The sequence below is a fragment of the Lampetra fluviatilis genome, chromosome 23 (genome assembly GCF_964198595.1).
Source record: "Lampetra fluviatilis chromosome 23, kcLamFluv1.1, whole genome shotgun sequence".
Classification (NCBI taxonomy): domain Eukaryota; kingdom Metazoa; phylum Chordata; class Hyperoartia; order Petromyzontiformes; family Petromyzontidae; genus Lampetra; species Lampetra fluviatilis.
The window spans coordinates 4,463,534-4,481,460 of NC_136297.1; the positions used below are offsets into that span (position 1 = coordinate 4,463,534).

Here is a 17,927-nt window from a genome sequence, read left to right on the forward strand (position 1 = left end):
TCCAAGTCGTCCCCTCTCTCAGTCGTTCTCTCTTGAGTCGTCCTCCAAGTCGTCCCCTCTCAGAGTCGTTCTCTCTCGAGTCGTCCTCCAAGTCGTCCCCTCTCTCAGTCGTTCTCTCTCGAGTCGTCCTCCAAGTCGTCCCCTCTCTCAGTCGTTCTCTCTCGAGTCGTCCTCCAAGTCGTCCCCTCTCTCAGTCGTTCTCTCTTGAGTCGTCCTCCAAGTCGTCCCCTCTCTCAGTCGTTCTCTCTTGAGTCGTCCTCCAAGTCGTCCCCTCTCTCAGAGTCGTTCTCTCTTGAGTCGTCCTCCAAGTCGTCCCCTCTCTCAGTCGTTCTCTCTCGAGTCGTCCTCCAAGTCGTCCCCTCTCTCAGAGTCGTTCTCTCTTGAGTCGTCCCCTCTCTGTCCTCTCGAGTCATCCTCCCTCTCTCGGAGTCATCCTCAGACTCAAGAGTCATCCTCTCCCTACAAGTCGTCCTCTCCCTCTCAGTCGTCCTCCTTCTACGACAGCGAGGAGCGACGCGGCGTTGGGAGTCCACATCGCTACTCTTGCTCACAAAGACAAAGATCCCCCGTATAGCCGTACCAGACTGTTGGGGGCAAGTGCTGTTAGCCAGCACCTACGAAGCCCGGAACGGCACGCGAGGGGGTGGGTGGCCAACACCACGCCCGGCCGCCTTTGTCTCTCCAGTGACGATGTTTTTACACACCGCACCAGGTAATAATTTGAGGCTGAGTCTACCTAAGGGAGGCCCAGGACCGGTTCAGATAATCATCACCGGTGTTGACCGTGAGCGGGAATCGAACTCGGGCCGCTCATACACGTGCGCACACACAAACTCGCATGGCGATGAACAGCAAACATTTTCTTTTACTTTCCGAAATCAACATCGCATTCAAAGCGTGCTCAGGAACGACGCAAAGTGCTCGTGACAGCACAGCGACGTCAACCCGCGGCGCCCACCGATTACCAAGAACTCCCAAAGAGTGATCATAACGAAGCAATGCACACAACAAAACAGCGGGTAGCATCGAGTACAGGGTACAGACCAGGAGTGGTGCAAGTACAGGGACTCCTGCACTTACGAACATTCGACTTGTGAACTTTCAGAGATACGAACAAACCCGTCCGTATGTCCAGTTGCCTGTACGGACCGAGAGTCGTAAGTTCAACCGCCGTGCAATAAATAGATGGCGGTGGTGGCATCTGCATCTACAGAACGTGAAGAACCAGTGGCATCTACATCTGCAGAACGTGAAGAACCAGTGGCATCTACATCTGCAGAACGTGAAGAACCAGTGGCATCTACATCTGCAAGAACGTGAAGAACCAGTGGCATCTACATCTGCAAGAACGTGAAGAACCAGTGGCATCTACATCTGCAGAACGTGAAGAACTAGTGGCATCTACATCTGCAGAACGTGAAGAACTAGTGGCATCTGCATCTGTAGAACGTGAAGAACCAGTGGCATCTACATCTGCAGAACGTGAAGAACTAGTGGCATCTACATCTGCAGAACGTGAAGAACCAGTGGCATCTACATCTGCAAGAACGTGAAGAACCAGTGGCATGTGCATCTGTAGAACGTGAAGAACTAGTGGCATCTGCATAACGTGAAGAACTAGTGGCATCTGCATCTGCAGAACGTGAAGAACTAGTGGCATCTACATCTACAGAACGTGAAGAACCAGTGGCATCTACATCTGCAAGAACGTGAAGAACTAGTGGCATCTACATTTGCAAGACCGTGAAGAACCAGTGGCATCTACATCTAGAGGAGATTATACAATTTCGATTTAAAGTTTTCGTGACTGCAGGGATTCATCTTCTTGGTTCTTTCGGTAAAGTCACGTAGAAGGGAAATAATAAAATAATAAAAGTAAAACATAATAAAATACAATTCTCACGACGTTTCGGCCACAACGCAAGCAGCCGTCCTCAAGTGAAGAACAGGTCTGAATGGCATTCAGACGCTGTCTTTCTGACAGACCTGCTCTTCACCTGAGGACGGCTGCTTGCGTTGTGGCCGAAACGTCGTGAGAATTGTATTTTATTACGTTTTATTATTTTATTATTTCCCTTCTACGCGACTTTACCGAAAGAACCAAGAAGAGATTATACAACTTTCAAAGCCATTCCCCCGTGTTTAGTGTACACGCCGTACAACACGTTTGGAATCGACGGGAGTACAGTTGGACTTGTGAACAAATCGACTTACGAACAGACCACTGGAACCGAACTCGTTCGTAAGTAGACCGCACACCGTCGTCATCCCGCCGCGTCCACCGATTACCAACTCCCCAAGAGCGATTATAACAAAGCAATGCACATGCAACAGAGCGGATAGCGTTTTGTGCAGGGTACAAACCAGGGGTGGTGCAGTGGTGGTGGTGTTGGCTCATCGGGGGTGGTGGGGGGGGGTCTCAGCAGAAATCAATTAAGGGGGTTACCTCCGCACCCCCCCCTGCCCCTTAAGTGTATAAACTCCCAGTGAGATGACAGAAGAGATTTGAGAGAAACAAACGTGGGGCGTAGAAATGTAGACATGGAGATGTACGGTGAGATGACAAGCCGAGAGACACGGCCAAGACAGAGACACGTGAGTGAGATCGAGCAGAGAGAAGCAAGCGAAGACAGATGGAGACACGAGAGAGATGAAAGATGTCGCGCGATTAGAAAAAAATAAGAAAGATGCGGGTATGATGACAAGCGAGATACAGAACGTGTAAGAGAGACTTGGGACTTTTCTTTAATTAGCATTTTTTATTTGAGCTCATTTTTACACACCACCTATTATTTATTATGCAATGGAACCCCTTCAACCACCACTCTGTGACAGCCCCTCCCCCACCACCACCACAGCTCAGCTCTGACTTGGGGAGTTGCCGATGCCCAGTGCTAGCCACCACCACCAAATGTCCCGAGCCTGAAAACCCTCCAAGGGCCAAGAGCCACACTGGGTTTGTCAAAGCCCACCCCGGTTTAGCTGGAGCAGGTTGGCTGTAGAGATCTGCGGAAGCGCGCCCAGAGGGCAACCAACCCACGCTTGGCTTCTGCAGCCCGAGCGCGAGTGTCACTGGGACGGCGCTCTGACGCTTCCGCAGATTTTCTCCCCTCGTATCAAACAAAAGTTACAGTCCTGTCTATTGAAAAAGTTTAGAATAACCGCGGGAGCGCCCCTCGGTTGCTTCCTCACATTCCCCACCCCCGTGTCAACTAAAGTTATATTTCAAAGTTAATAATAAGCTGTGTCTCGATGCAGTGGTATATGAACTTATCAGGGGGCATGGTTTCGCCACCCCTGGTATATACTGTGTGCGTGTATTTACGTATGTTGAACTTCTTTCGCACCGTACGTAGCCAACCGTGATAGTCGGAGGTGCGGTGTGCGTGCGCATTCACCGCGTAGAAAAATATTCACTGCGTTTCCACGCACAAACAAAATGCACTAATCTCTATCCAGTGGTGCAGAGCCAGTGGTGAAAATTCCACATTCCTATGACGAGGGCCGCACGAACGTATGTTAACGCGTGTGTGTCGCCGTGTTTGTGTGCGGGTACGGGAACCGCAGGTGGGCGGCGGTCAACCGGGGAAGCCTTCACATCCAGCAGTGGATTGACCATGGCTCCTTCCTTTCACGACGATGCTGGAAGTATACATATGTGGGCCACGCTTCTGGACAAAATCTTTCCTGTCATAGGAATGTGGAATATCCACCGTCCCCTCTGAAACCTGCCGAAACGCTACACACCCAGCCACAAAAAACAAAGCCCCTTGGTGCAGGGAGACCTGTGCGTGTGTGTGCGTGTGTACGTGTGTGTGTGCGTGTATGTGTGCGTGTGCGTGTGTGTGCGCGTGTGTGTGTGCGTGCGTGTGTCTGTGCGTGTGTCTGTGCGTGTGTCTGTGCGTGTGTCTGTGCGTGCGCCTATGTGCGTGCGCGTATGTGTGCGTGCACGTGCGTCGAGTAGTAGTGTAGTAGTTAGTGCAACGCTGCGCGATGAACCCCGGCTACAGAAGTTCCATTCCCGCTCACGGCCACCAACACCGGTGACGATTATCTAAACCGGTCCTGGACCTCTCCTAGGTCGACCCAGCCTCAAATGAGTACCCGGTGCGATGTGCAAACATCGTCACTAGGGAGAAAAAGGTAGCCAGGCGTGGAGCTGGCCACCCAGCCTTTGTTGTATGCATGTGCGCGCGTGTGTACGCGTGCATGTGTGTGCGCGTACGTGTGCGTGTGTGCGTGTGTACGTGTGTGCGTGTGAAAAGCATCGGTGCCGACCCCGGGTACGCCCGTGACCCAGTGACCTGGTGCACCCGGTGACCCGATGACCCATCAGTCGAACTCGCGGTCGGACAGAATGAGCGGGGCGATAAGGGTCCAGGTGTAGAGACCCAGGCAGATCCAGCTGCTGGAGATTTTCACCCAGACGGACGGCCAGGACGTCACCATCGTCTTGCCGTCCACGTCCGGCCTGGTAGAGGCACGGTGGGGGGGGGGGGTGGAGAGGAAGGGGAGAGAGATGGACGGGATAAACAGAGACACAGACAGAGAGAGGCATGGGAAGCGGGGAGAGATGGAGAAGGAGAGTCAAGCCAGGCACCAAACCGTCATATGCTGCTGCTGGTCTCACAAGACGGATGAATCTGTCTCGGGGCCCAGCAGGGCCAGGGCTGGGCCTTTATGACGAGTTCACCGCACGTGACGTCAGTCGGTACGCGGTGAGGTCACAGCGTCACTACCGCGTCACCTGCACCGCGTCTCCACTCGTTCACCACGCGTGACGTCAGTCGGTACGTGGTGAGGACATAGCGTCACTACCATGTCACCCTACACCGCGTCTCCACTCGTCCACCTCGCGTGGTTGACAGTTGCTACGCGGTGAGGTCACAGCGTCACTACAGCGTCACCTGCACCGCGTCTCCACACCACGGCTCACGTACTTCACCGGTAAGCAAAGAGAAAACCCCCGACGTGGCGCCTCCCGGCTCGGCTCGGCGGCGGTGCACGGCGGAGCGCTCACCGGTACCAGTTGGTGAGCGTCATCATGATGTAGAGCGAGGCGAGGCACATCAGGAAGTGGAAGAAGCAGTAGCTGTAGGTGACGCCGCCCGCCTCGTTGTCTTGGGCCCGGCGCACCGTGCCACCCTCCTCGTCGCCCTCCTCCTCGCCCTCCGGCCCGCTCCCCGACTTGACGGCGACGCCTTCGTCCGCCGAGCCGCCCTCGTTCACCAGCACCGACTCGTCTCCCGACAGCGTCAGCCGCCCCACCTGGCTGTGGCTCGACGTGCGGATGCTGGCGGGGGGGGGGGAGGGACGGGACGCGGGCAGAGACGGGGAGAGAGATGGGGATGGTGAGAGAGAGAGTGCAATGTGAGAGATAGAGATGGAGGCAAAAATGTGAAGAGATGGAAATACAAAGAGACATGATCACCACCATCTCTATTCAGACCACCAGCACCACCAGCACCACCTTCATTACCAGTAGCACCTCCATCTCAATTACTGCCACTACCTCCATAAACAACACCACTATTATCAACGACAGCACCTCCACGAGCAGCACCACCTCCCATTAGCACCACCAGCACCACCAACAACACCACCATCATCAGCACCACCACCACTATCAGCACCACCACCACTAACACCACCATCAGCATCACCAGCACCACATCCCATTACCATAAGCACCACCATCAGCACCACTATCAGCACTAGCAACTCCAGCATCACCACCAGCACCACCACCAGCACTACCACCAGCACCACCACCACCACAGCCGTGGTGAGCAGCGGGCGGTGTGGCGGCTCACCTGGAGTAGAGGACGCACAGCAGGTAGACGACCAGGCCCACGATGCTCTGCGCGTCCCACCACTGTGGCGACGCCGGCACGGCGGAGGTCGTGGGGGCCGGGGTCGTGGTGTTCACGTGGCCCCCCGCGCCCCCCGAGATGGTCGTCATCAGCGACATGAGGCTGGGGTTGCAGGTGCGCTCTGCGCAGGGAGAAAACATTCAAGTAAAAGTCGTGCGCGGTCCTCGCTCCTCGATAGATCTCAACGGCCGAATCAAAATCTTTATTTTAAACTGGAGAAGGAATCCGAAGAGCTATAAAGCTCTTTTTCACAGATGTCCTGTCGGGGCACGGGGTCACAATGTTACGACGACAAACGCTACAAAAAACACGAAGTGCAAAATACGGGAAAAGTAAACACTTAAAAAAGGAAATTAAACTAAACAATGTTGATCTTTCGATTTAAAGCTTTCGTGACTGCAGGGATTCATCTTCTTGGTTATTTCGGTAAAGTCACGTAGAAGGGAAGTAATAAAATAATAAAAATAAAACATAATAAAATAATTCTCTCGACGTTTCGGCCACAACGCAAGCAGCCCACTGAGCTATTAACTTATTTTTCAGAAGCGACCTGGCCACAAATGGTAGCTCAACGAAGTGGCTTATCATCACGTGGACATTTATAGCAGCAAAATCATCCGAAATAAACTAAATGCATGTTTCAAAAATGATGAGGGAAAAACCGGAGGACCCGGATAAAAAAAAATATAATTCCACGTGACCACGGCGAGAGAGACACGCAAACTCAAAATATACAGGCATCAGGGTCGGGATCGAACCCCTGACCTCCTGCAAACCAGGCGGAGGAAGATAACGTCACACCAATGTGGGGAACGTCAAATAAATAATTTCACGCATCGTTCGCGATGGGTACCTGGCTCACTGCTCATCGCCGACCAGGTGAGGTACATGGTGTAGAGGGTGATGATGGAGGACTGCAGTAGGCCCGACCGGGGCTGCCCCTCCTACAAAGACAAAGAGAGAACACCCCCCCCGTGTAACCCCTTGCGGCATGGTGCACGACAGGGCGGTGTGGCCACAACCACCATGCTCAGTGCTGATACGTTCACACACCGCACCAGGTGCATGTCTTTTTGAGCCCGGGTCAGCCTAGGGGAAAGGCCCAGGACCGGTTCAGATAATCGTCAGTGACATTGGCCGTGAACAGGTATGGAACTCGGCCCGCCTGGTTCGTAGCGCGGCGCGATAACCGCTGCACTGCTGCTCCCCACCGTGCCCCACCACTGCGCACAAAGACAAAGATCCCCCGTATAGCCTTCAAGAAACTGACGGGGGCAAGTGCAGTCAGCGAGCAGCACCTATTAAGGCCAGCAACGGCACATGACGGGGCGGGTGCGGCCAGCACCACGCAGCGCCCGGCCGGCCTTTGTGCGTTTCCCCGGTGTCGACGTTCTACACACCGCAGCAGGTACCCACTTTATTTAAGGCCGAGTTGACCTAGGAGAAGCCCAGGGACAGGCATGGATGGCGTCATCGTGTTTGGTCCCTCGTAACCTTGCTCCACTTAACAAGGAGTGGGGCGAGGGGGGGGAGGTTACCTGTCATCTAAAGCACCATCGGTGCTGTTTGTGGCTGGACGCTTGGTGCTTTTGGGCCTCATACGGACAGGAGCTCGGCGAAGACCGTGAAGAAAGTAATGCTCTCGACAATACTGGTAGGAACCACCTGGTTCCACCAGCCCACAGGGGATTATTGTGTCCGTCCGTCGTGCAGGGAGGGGCTGGGTGGGGCTGGGTGGGGAGGGGCTGGGTGGGGAGGGTGGGGCTGGGTGGGGAGGGTGGGGAGGGGCTGGGTGGGGAGGGGCTGGTCACACCGTGGTGCCCATATAAAACTCAACGTTTAACCTACTCACACCGGCTTGTGCCCGCCCTCACAGTCGGGCATATTTGCGGAATACACCACGCCGCCGTTGACCCTGGCCATTGACCGAGCAACCCAACGTTCCTACCAGCTCCCTCCGCAGGAATGTGTTTACCGTCGCTCACCCACCCCTCTCTGCGAGACGCACGCAAGAGCGGGTTGGGGGTGGCCAGGACTACGTCCGGCAGCCTTTGTCTCCCCAGTGCCGAGTGTTTACACACCGCAGCAGGTGCTGACGAAGCGGACGATCCGATAGGATGTTTCGTTTGAGATTGCGTCAGACGTAATGAGTTCTCACTCATTGCTCTCGTAGAGAGGTGGTGAGGAGCCGGCGCTACCAATGATCGCCCAAGCTCTGCGGTCCTCTAGCTATTAAGGTGTTATCGGTCAATTAACAGCGAGCGTTTGTATGTGAGAGGAGAGCAGACCACCCCGGGAGAGAAACCCACGCGTGCGACGGGTAAAACACTCCATCCCGTGAGGATGTACACGAGTCCACACATTTTGCTGCCTTTAGTATCGCCTGTTTAATTTATGGCAAGATGCAGAGGAAAGTCAGAAGCAACGATCCAGGAAGGCAGAACGACTTCCCGGACTGACTTCCTGTATTGAAAGAATAACAATAAGTGTACTGGATTGGGGCACCATGCGAACGTGTGTGCGTGAGCATGTGGGAGCATGTGTGAGCGTGCATGTATGAGCACACGTGTGCATGTGTGAGCGTGTGCGAGCGTGTGCGAGCGCGTGCGTGTGCGCGTGTGTGTGTGCGAGCGTGTGTGTATGTGCATGGACTGGGCTCTGGGTTGTTCTTCGTGCTTTCGGAGTCCCTGACCCTCTGCTCACGATCATTAAGGACCTTCATGATGGTGAGCGGGCCCGGGTAAAACTACGTGGCCGGGAGTCGGAGCCTTTCCCTGTACACCTTGGGGTGCGACAGGGATGTCCTCTGGCTCCCACATTATTTAACATCTATTTCGACTGCATAGTTCGTGAAGCCTTCAATAGCTGTACCGGGGGAATTTCCATTTGGTACAGATATAATGGGAGGCTGATCGACGCCCGGGTGCGATCAAGGGATGGCTCCCTATTGGTCAACCACGTTATGTATGCCGATGATTTGGTAATAGCTGCTCATTCAGAAGAGGAGTTGGAGACGCTGCTGCTGAGACTGGAGCGTGCCACTAAGAGGTGGGGCCTTACCATCAGCCCCACCAAAACTAAGCAACTGCCTAAGGTATTTTGTACCATCGGACACTCCACCCCCACAACTCCCAATTGGTGATGGGGCAGTTGTGGAGAGAGTGGAGAGTTTCCCATACCTGGGCAGTGTGCTTATGACCGGCTCCAGTTTATGAGCAGAGGTCTCACTCCGAATCAGTCGAGCGGCAATATCTTTTCATCGGTTGCGTAACGCTGTGTGGAAGCTACCTGGTCTGTCGCTCCGCACGAAGCTTCAGGTCTTCTCGGCCACGGTCATTCCCTCCCTTCTCTACGCTTGCGAAACGTGGACCCCCCTAGTGGAGCATCTTCGCCGGTTGGAAACATTTAGGCTGGCCTGCCTACGATCCATCCTGGGTTTAACCAGGCTGGATTGTGTGAGGAGCTCACAAGTCCTTGAAAGATCTGGGCAAAGTCCCATCAGTGAGCTCCTCCGGCAGGCAAGGCTGCGTTGGCTGGGTCATGTAGCCCGCATGCCCAGCCACCGCATGCCTAAACAACTTTTGTTCGGCCGGATCGAGGGGGCTAAACGGGCGCGGCACGGGCTAGAGAAGAGATGGAGTGATGTGGTACAGGAGGACGTGGAGCTAAGTGGACTTGCCGATGACTGGTACCAGCGGTGTCAAGATCGGCCTCAGTGGAGGAGGCTCGTGAAGGACGCTACTGGGCAGTTGGAGGCAGTCGCCCTCCAACAACAACGGAGGGCGGAGGAGCGACGCTCACAACAACGAGCGGAGCGCCGGGTGGCTAAAGCACAGCAAGTTGGTACAGTAGGGGGCACAGGTGGTGCATCAGCCAGTCATCTCGGTCATCTAGGTCAGTCGACCCGTGGCACCTGGGTCTGCCCCGTGACCTCCTGCCAGCGGGCGTTCGACACTTCACGTGGCCTCAAGGTGCACATGGCCTGGCACAAGCGTCGTGGTGACGTCACCGCCACTTAGTGGCGAATGGCGGTTGTTGTTGTATGTGCATGTGTGCATGCGTGAGTGTGCGCGAGCGTGTGTGTATGTGCATGTGTGCATGCGTGAGTGTGCGCGAGCGTGCGTGAGCGCGCATGAGCGTGTGCGCGAGTGTGACCACGTGCGCGCGTGCCTGGATCTTGGGCAGCACGGAGGTGATGGAGATGGCGAGGCAGAGCAGCATGTTGACGGAGATGAAGGCCTTGTTGGCGACGCAGCTCTCGTGGCCGGCGTAGAACAGGAAGAAGAGCACGACGGCAACGAGCGACACCGCGTAGCCCAGCACCGTCACCGTCATGAGCGCTGCGAGGGGGGGGGGGGCGCCACGAGCGCGAGTTACGGCGCTATCCCAGTCACGGGCCCCCCCCCCCCATCACCATCCCCGGGTCAGGCCGCACACGCGCTGTGCATTTATGGTCTAAAGCGTTCACCGTGCGCGCCGAATGGGGGCTGGTGGGTGAGCGGGCGAGCAGAGGAATGAGCAGGTGGGTGAGTTGGCGAGTTGGCAAGCGGAGGAATGGGCAGGTGGGTGAGAGGGTAAACGGAATAGTGGGTGAGCCGGTGAACGGGAAGGTGGGCGAGCAGGTGAATGGGTGAATGCATTAGTGGGAGAGTGGGTGAAGAGGTGAGCAGGTGAGTGGGTAAGCAGGAGAGAGGTAAAGTGGACAGGTAAGCGGGTAAATGGGCTCGTGGATGAACAAGTGAAGGAGAGAGCGAGCGTCAGAGCAGGATGGCAGGTAGGCGAGTGAGCAAGTGGGTGAATGGGTGAGCGAAGGATTGAGTAGGTGAGAGAGTCGAACGGCTGAATGGGTGGGCTTGAAGTGGGGTAGGCAGGGTGAGTCATCGAGCGAGCGGTCAGGTGAGCGAGTGGACAGGGTGAGCGAGCGGGCAGGGTGAGCGAGAGCGGGCGGGCGAGTGAGCGGGCGGGTGAGCGAGTGGGTGAGCGGACAGGCAGAGTGAGCGAGCGGGCAGGGTGAGCGAGAGTGGGCGGGCGAGTGAGCGGGCGGGGTGAGCGAGTGGGTGAGCGGACGGGCAGGTGAGCGAGCGAGTAAGCGGGCAGGTGAGCGAGTGGGTGAGCGGACGGGCAGGTGAGCGAGCGAGTGAGCGGGCAGGTGAGCGAGTGGGTGAGCGGACGGGCAGGTGAGCGAGCGAGTGAGCGGGCGGGTGAGCGAGTGGGTGAGCGGACGGGCAGGTGAGCGAGCGAGTGAGCGGGCGGGTGAGCGAGTGGGTGAGCGGACGGGCAGGTGAGCGAGCGAGTGAGCGGGCGGGTGAGCGAGCGGGCGCGATCGACTTACCCGCATACCAGCAGCGTGAGTTTCCCTCCTCCATCCTCTCGATCCAGGACTCGTTCCAGGAGTGGGCAAAGTCCACCAGGAGGATGAGCTGCATGAGGATGAAGCAGAACGCTCCGACCATGCCCACGTAGAACCACGCTGGGGGAGGGTGTCACCGGGGGAGGGGGGTGGGTGGGCGGGTGGGGGGGAGGGTGTGGTGGGCGGTGGGGGGCGGGTGTGGTGGTGGGGGGATGGTGGAAGGAGAGACAGCATTACAATGCTACCACTTTATTGATGGGCGGTACGGTTACATTTCGAAGGGGTAGGAGTCATTTACTCTCGAAAATTTGAATTTCGTTCTGGTTGAACGAAATAAGCAATGACGACGATGATGAACATACGCCCACACCAGAGCAAGTCCTCCGTTTACTTTTGGGATGCGTCCTTGGAAAATGTGACGTTAGGCGAAACGTCGACCTAAACCTATTTTACCGTTACATTTAGTGTATGTTCCCGGGGGTAATTTTGCGGTCAAAATTTAGTAGACGAAAATGTTAAGTACCAAAAGACAACAGTAAAAAAAGGATACTCAAAAGATATGATAGAACCAGTTTAAATATATAATGTAATAGAGTACTCTCCAGAGATGGGCTGCAGAAGAGGGGAGCGCACAGGAGCCAGTATGGATATTAGGAAGCCACGGGAGCTACGCACTTTTACATTTCGGTTTAGTTTGTTGTCCTTGCCATGCACCTCCGATTTGTACGGTTGGCTACGTGCAACGTGAAATAAATTCAACATAGTCCATACGTGCCGAAGTTGTAAACACCGAGGGGTGATAGCCCACTAGGGGGCGCCGTGGCATAGAGAATAAATGCAGTTTAAATCGAAGTTCACGAAACTACCACTTTTTTTTTTACCAGGTGAGGCCCACTGAAAAGCTACCTGGCCACACACAAATTATAGCTCAATGAAGTGGCTCATCATCACGTGGCAATTTCTAGCAGCCGCCAAATACTCTAAACGCGTGATGTCGATTCTAAACGTGGAGGGAAAAACCAGAGGACCAGGAGAAAAAATCCACGCGATCACAGGGAGAGAGAGAGAGACATCCGCAAACTCCAAATATACAACAGGCGTCAGGGTCGCGATCGAACTCGCGACCTCCTATATACCAGGCGAGGGAGTTAACATCTCATAGCTCTCTTCTTGGTTCTTTCGGTAAAGTCACGTAGAAGGGAAATAATAAAACAATAAAAATAAAACATAATATTAATGCTACCCCTATCCCCTCCCTTTGATGCTGCTAATCCTGCATAATGCACGGGCATAATATGACTTTGAAACCCCCCCGCCCACCTCCTACGCATTTCACAAGTAGTACTAATCACACACCTGCATTTCCCATAAATATGCTAAATTCCTCTTGATATGCAAATTATTTTGTCAAGGCTCCCTTGCCCCCTTCCAACCCAGCTTAAATATACGCTGCCAAGCTTGGTGGTGTTTCATTCAGACGCTGTCTCCCCGACAGACCCGGTCTTCACCTGAGGACGGCTGCTTGCGTTGTGGCCGAAACGTCGTGAGAATTATTTAATGTTTTATTTTTATTGTTGTATTATTTCCCTTCTACGTGACTTTACCGCAATAACCAAGAAGATGAATCCCTGCTGCAGTCACGAAAGCTTCAAATCGAAATCTCATAGCTACCGCGGCGCCCCTTCTTTACCTTCCCTAACTCATCGGCGACGTTCTAGCGACGCGAGCGACGTAAACAAAGGACTTTCTGTCGTGGCTTGTTGCCAAGGCTTCAACTTACCGGTAGTGAAGCCGCCTTTGGGGATGAAGAAGGACCCGACCAAGATGCCGACGAGCAGGAGGAATTTGAGCAGCCAAAACCTGCAGAAGAACAGACGGCGTGAGTGTGGGGGGGGGCGGGGGAAAAACTGCTGTGTATTTTCAACGCTCTCTCCGACGACGGCTGCAACAATTCACGTGCGCCGGCTCTGTCCGTCCCTGTCATTCCGTTGCGGTGAGGGGTAAACGGTAATTCTTCAGCCGGGTGGTGGCTACGCTGCCTGCAATCCTCCAGCGCTGTGCCGGAGGCAGCAGCGAGGGGCTGAAGGATCACCGCACAAATGGTGTGAAAATCCCTTCCCCGTAGGTGGGCATCAAAGAGGAGCAGTACTCCTGGCTCGCCAGGAAAAGGCAGTACGGCAAAGTGCGGACTAATATCATTTGGCTAATGGCGATTAAGCAGGTGTTGGTGGTGGCTACGCTCCCTGTGGCCTGTAACCCAGCGCTGTGGAGGAGTCAGCGAGGGTTTATGGATCACACGCAGATGTGAAACTCCCTTCCCGTGAGCAGTGTATGAATGTCTGAACTTCTTTCGCACCGTATGTCACCAACCGTGCAAATCGGAGGTGGCGGGGGAAGGACAACAAACTAAACACAAAAGGCAGCGTTGAGGAGGAGCCGTACACTGGCCCGTCAGGAGAAAGCGGCATAGGAAAATGTGGAATCCATCTATTCCGTCTATATTTCGATTTAAAGCTTTCGTGACTGCAGGGATTCATCTTCTTGGTTCTTTCGGTAAAGTCACGTAGAAGGGATTAAGCGGGTGGTGGTGGTGGCTACCACCACCTGAGGACGGCTGCTTGCGTTGTGGCCGAAACGTCGTGAGAATTATTTTATTATGTTTTATTTTTATTATTTTATTACTTCCCTTCTACGTGACTTTACCGAAAGAACCAAGAAGATGTATTCCGTCTGTATGGGATTGGTGTATCCCCCAACTCTGGAGGAAACCCATTATCGGTGCGCCACCTTCTCCTGGCAGAGCCAGGGTACGGCTGCCTACACGGTGCCGGGTCACAGGCAAAGGGGCCACCGCACCGCCCCCCCAGCTACGGGCACCGCCGAGAACCGTTCGCCGTGATCAACACGATGATTGCTCGGCTGCGTCGCGTGTCTCCCGTCACGGACCCGTTGTGCAGGTGGGCGCGAGGGTCGCGGCTCGTCTTCACGTTGATGGTGATGACCGACAGCAGCAGGAAGAAGACGGAGAGCGAGAAGCACACGCGGTACACGGCCTCGTATCCCACGAGCGCGTCGCAGTTCACGTAGCCGTGCACACCGGGCACCTGCGTGCCGGCGCCGCCGTGGCACAGCGCTGGCACCTGCGTGTTGCCGGTGTGGGGGGGGGGGGGGGCAGGCAGAGGGCAGGAGGAGGGGGAAGAGACGGGCAAGCACACACATACACACACGCACTGTGAGTGGGAATACAAGGCAACATCGTCCACCCGATGCTAAAACTACTGCAGGCTGCAGCCTTGCGCTACGAGAATGATAGCGGGCATTGTACTGACGATTAAATTTGAAAGACAAGGATCCTTGCATGGCCTTTGACAGGCTGTTGGGCAAAGTGCTGTTTATAGCGAGCGGCACCTACGAAGGCCGGCACGGCACACAGAAGGGCGGTGTGGCCAATGCCACGCCCGGTGGCCTTCGTCTCCCTAGTGGCAATGAATGTTTACACACCTCACCAGCTACTCATTTGAGTCGATCTAGGCCCGGCTCAGATATAATCATCAACAGTGTTGGCCACGAGCGGGAATAAAACTCCGGTCGCAGGGGTTCGTAGCGCAGCGCGCTAACCACTACACTACCGCTCCCCACAGTAACACACACAGGCACGCACAGTCACAAAAGCGCGTACCTTCTTGAGCTGAATCTCGAGCCCCGGTGCCAGCATCACGGCCGCCATGATGGTGCCAAGCAGCATGAAGAAGGCGTAGACCAGGCGCGTCACCGTCGACGTGCGGCCGCTGGGGCAGCAGCTGCACAGCAAGCAGGACGCGCGGCCACACAGGCACGGGATCTGTGGGGGCGAGGAAGGGGGGCGAGGAAGGGGGGCGAGGGAGGGGGGTGAGGAGGGGGGTGAGGAGGGGTGAGGAGGGGGGCGAGGAGGGGGGCGAGGAGGGGGGCGAGGGAGGGGGGTGAGGAGGGGGGTGAGGAGGGGTGAGGAGGGGGGCGAGGAGGGGGGTGACGAGGGGGGCGAGGAGGGGGACGAAGGAGGGGGCGAGGAGGGGTGAGGAGGGGGGCGAGGAGAGGGAGGGGGAGGAGGGAGGGGGGTGAAGAGGGGGGCAAGAAGGGGGGCGAGGGAGGGGGGCGAGGGAGGGGTCGAGGGAGGGGGGCCAGGGGGGGGGGGGGTCGAGGGAGGGGGGCGAGGGGACACAAGGCAGGTGCAGACAGCATTAGGAGGCCATTGTGAGCGCCGAAACCACAGAACTCCTCTTATGCACGTCCCTATTATCCGTCCCTCCTACTGTCCGCCAATCATATTAACCGTGGCAGATGTAGCGTCCAAAAAACGCCTATTACCTGTGGCCCTATTCCTTGCTACTGTCTGAAAATATTCCCGTAAGTGTTTGCAAATGATAGGCCCCGCGCTAAATTAATCCTATTACACGTGATTCAGAGGAACTCAACGACTCGAAAACACTAGAATTGTGATTCTCAAGCGCAGTGAAGTTGATGGTCTCAGCCTGGCCACCAGTGGCTTCGATAGAAACCCATAGGCTCGTATAGATTCAGAGATCATTAATCAATGACTAAAAATACACGTTAACTCCAATCCAGAAGGGCATTCCGAACGTGAGGACATCGTGTTTTTGTGTCCTGTTTGTTGCTGTATCGTCCTTACCCCGTGCCCCTACTGGACATGTGAAAGGGCGGCGCTTTATAGGATTTCTCCAATATAAACATTGCAGATTTTCTGGTCTCAAACGTGGCCATTTACTTGTTAAGATTACTCAATTGTCTGTGCAAATCCTACATAATGCACGGGCATAATGACTTTGAACCCCCCCCCACCTCCTACGCATTCCACAAGTAGTGACTAATCCCATACCTGCATTCCCATAAATATGCTAAATTCCTCTGTTGATATGCAAATTCCTTTGTCAAGGCGCCCTTCCTCCCCTAACCCAGCTTAAATATACGCTGCCAAGCTTGGTGGTGCCCATTTCAGACGCTGTCTTTCCGACAGACCTGTTCTTCACCTGAGGACGGCTGCTTGCGTTGTGGCCGAAACGTCGTGAGAATTAAATTTTATTATGTTTTATTTTTATTATTTCCCTTCTACGTGACTTTACCGAAAGAACCAAGAAGATGAATCCCTGCAGTCACGAAAGCTTTAAATCGAAATTTAACCAAGAACATGTCCGTGGCGGGTTATTATCTACGCGATCTTACCCCACAAACACACCTCTCTATCAGGGGTCACGTTAACAACGCGGCCACCACGAACACCGTCAAATCCCTCCTCATGGACCACCACCACCACCATCATCAGAGACGTTCAAGAAGATCTCCACCCCTCATGACGAGGCCGTGGGGACCCTTCGCCATGCCGAGGTCATTCGGCTCCCTGAGCGAGCCAGGAGCGAGGCCACTCGTGGGAGGTCGCGAGAGACGGTGGCGGTGACACGGGAGGGCCTTGTCCATCCAGCAGTGGATTGACCATGGCTGCCGACGACGATCATGACGAGGACGACGACAATGAGGGCGAGGGAGCTGGCCATGATGAGCGGTGTTCCGCCCGCCCGCTCGCTCGTGACAAAAAAAACACAAAAATGTCAACTCACCCAGCTCGCAATGGAGCAGATGCCAATCGCGGCTCCCATGGCGAGCGGGTGGTACGTCGGCTCCTCTTGGGACGACTTCTTAGTTCTGCTTTAGTCTCCTGCTGCTGCTGCTCGTTCGCGGTTGTTGTTGTTGCTGCTGCTGCGACTGTTGCGTGCGACGCTGGGAAGGGGAATTCCGTAATTGCTCTTCCGAGTTTACGTGCGTGATGACGTCACGGCGCAGGGTGACGCAATGACGTTACGCGACCTCGTGCCGAGTTTACGTGCGTGGTGACGTCATGCCGCAGGGTGACGTAATGACGTACGCGATCTCGTGCCGAGTTTACGTGCGTGGTGACGTCACGGCGCAGGGCCGACTTAATGACGTACGCGACCTCGTGCCGAGTTTACGTGCGTGGTGACGTCACGGCGCAGGGCCGACGTAATGACGTTACGTGACCTCGTGCCGAGTTTACGTGCGTGGTGACGTCACGGGGCAGGGTCGACGTAATGACGTACGCGACCTCGTGCCGAGTTTACGTGCGTGATGACATCACGGCGCAGGACCGACGTAAAGACGTACGCGACCTCGTGCCGAGTTTACGTGCGTGATGACATCACGGCGCAGGACCGACGTAATGACGTACGCGACCTTGTGCCGAGTTTACGTGCGTGATGACATCACGGCGCAGGGCCGACGTAATGACGTACGCGACCTCGTGCCGAGTTTACGTGCGTGATGACGTCGCGAAGCTGACGGAATGACGTCAGCGACGCAATGACGTACGCGACCTCGAGCCGCCGATACGAAAGGTGGTGCGTGTCACGGCGCGGGACTGACGCAATGACGTACGCAACGTAATGACGCAAGCAAACTTGTGCCCGGACAGCCGCGTCTCTCGACAAAGACACGTACGCGTCGTCGCTACGTCATCACGCACGGCGGTGTTGTTGACATACGTAAAGTTACGGGACGCCATTAAGCACGGCGTCTTCACCCCCCCCCTTTCACCACCCAAGGATTGCGGTGACACAATCACGTGCGAGGTAAAACAACGCGATGACGTCATCGCGCATTTATTGCCGTTGTCGCACGTTACGTAACGGTGTTGGTTG

The 17,927-nt window shown here is 55.3% G+C and overlaps 1 protein-coding gene across 1 annotated transcript; it reads right to left on the reverse strand.

Annotated features, from left to right (window-relative positions):
• Positions 1–847: 847 nt before the first annotated feature.
• On the reverse strand, positions 848–17,047 carry LOC144940617 (serine incorporator 1-like). Its single transcript, XM_078866875.1, has 10 exons — positions 16,833–17,047; positions 14,903–15,064; positions 14,170–14,363; positions 13,004–13,083; positions 11,206–11,343; positions 10,044–10,213; positions 6,727–6,817; positions 5,814–5,994; positions 5,021–5,293; positions 848–4,471 (listed from the first exon to the last, which is right to left on the reverse strand). Exons 1-10 carry the CDS (start codon positions 16,869–16,871, stop codon positions 4,333–4,335), a joined length of 1,467 nt encoding a protein of 488 aa, XP_078723001.1. The 5' UTR covers positions 16,872–17,047; the 3' UTR covers positions 848–4,332.
• Between the last annotated feature and the right edge of the window lie 880 nt (positions 17,048–17,927).

What these genes read in the sequence shown, in the direction of transcription:
- LOC144940617 (XM_078866875.1), bottom strand. Translation starts at nt 16,871, where the DNA reads ATGGGAGCCGCGATTGGCATCTGCTCCATTGCGAGCTGG. An exon ending in CCGTGCTGCCCAAGATCCAG is followed by an intron (nt 6,818 to 10,043) that starts GCACGCGCGCAC and finishes TTGTCTTTGTAG; the next exon opens with GAGGGGCAGCCCCGGTCGGG. An exon ending in CTGTGCGTCCTCTACTCCAG is followed by an intron (nt 5,294 to 5,813) that starts GTGAGCCGCCAC and finishes CCCCCCCGCCAG; the next exon opens with CATCCGCACGTCGAGCCACA.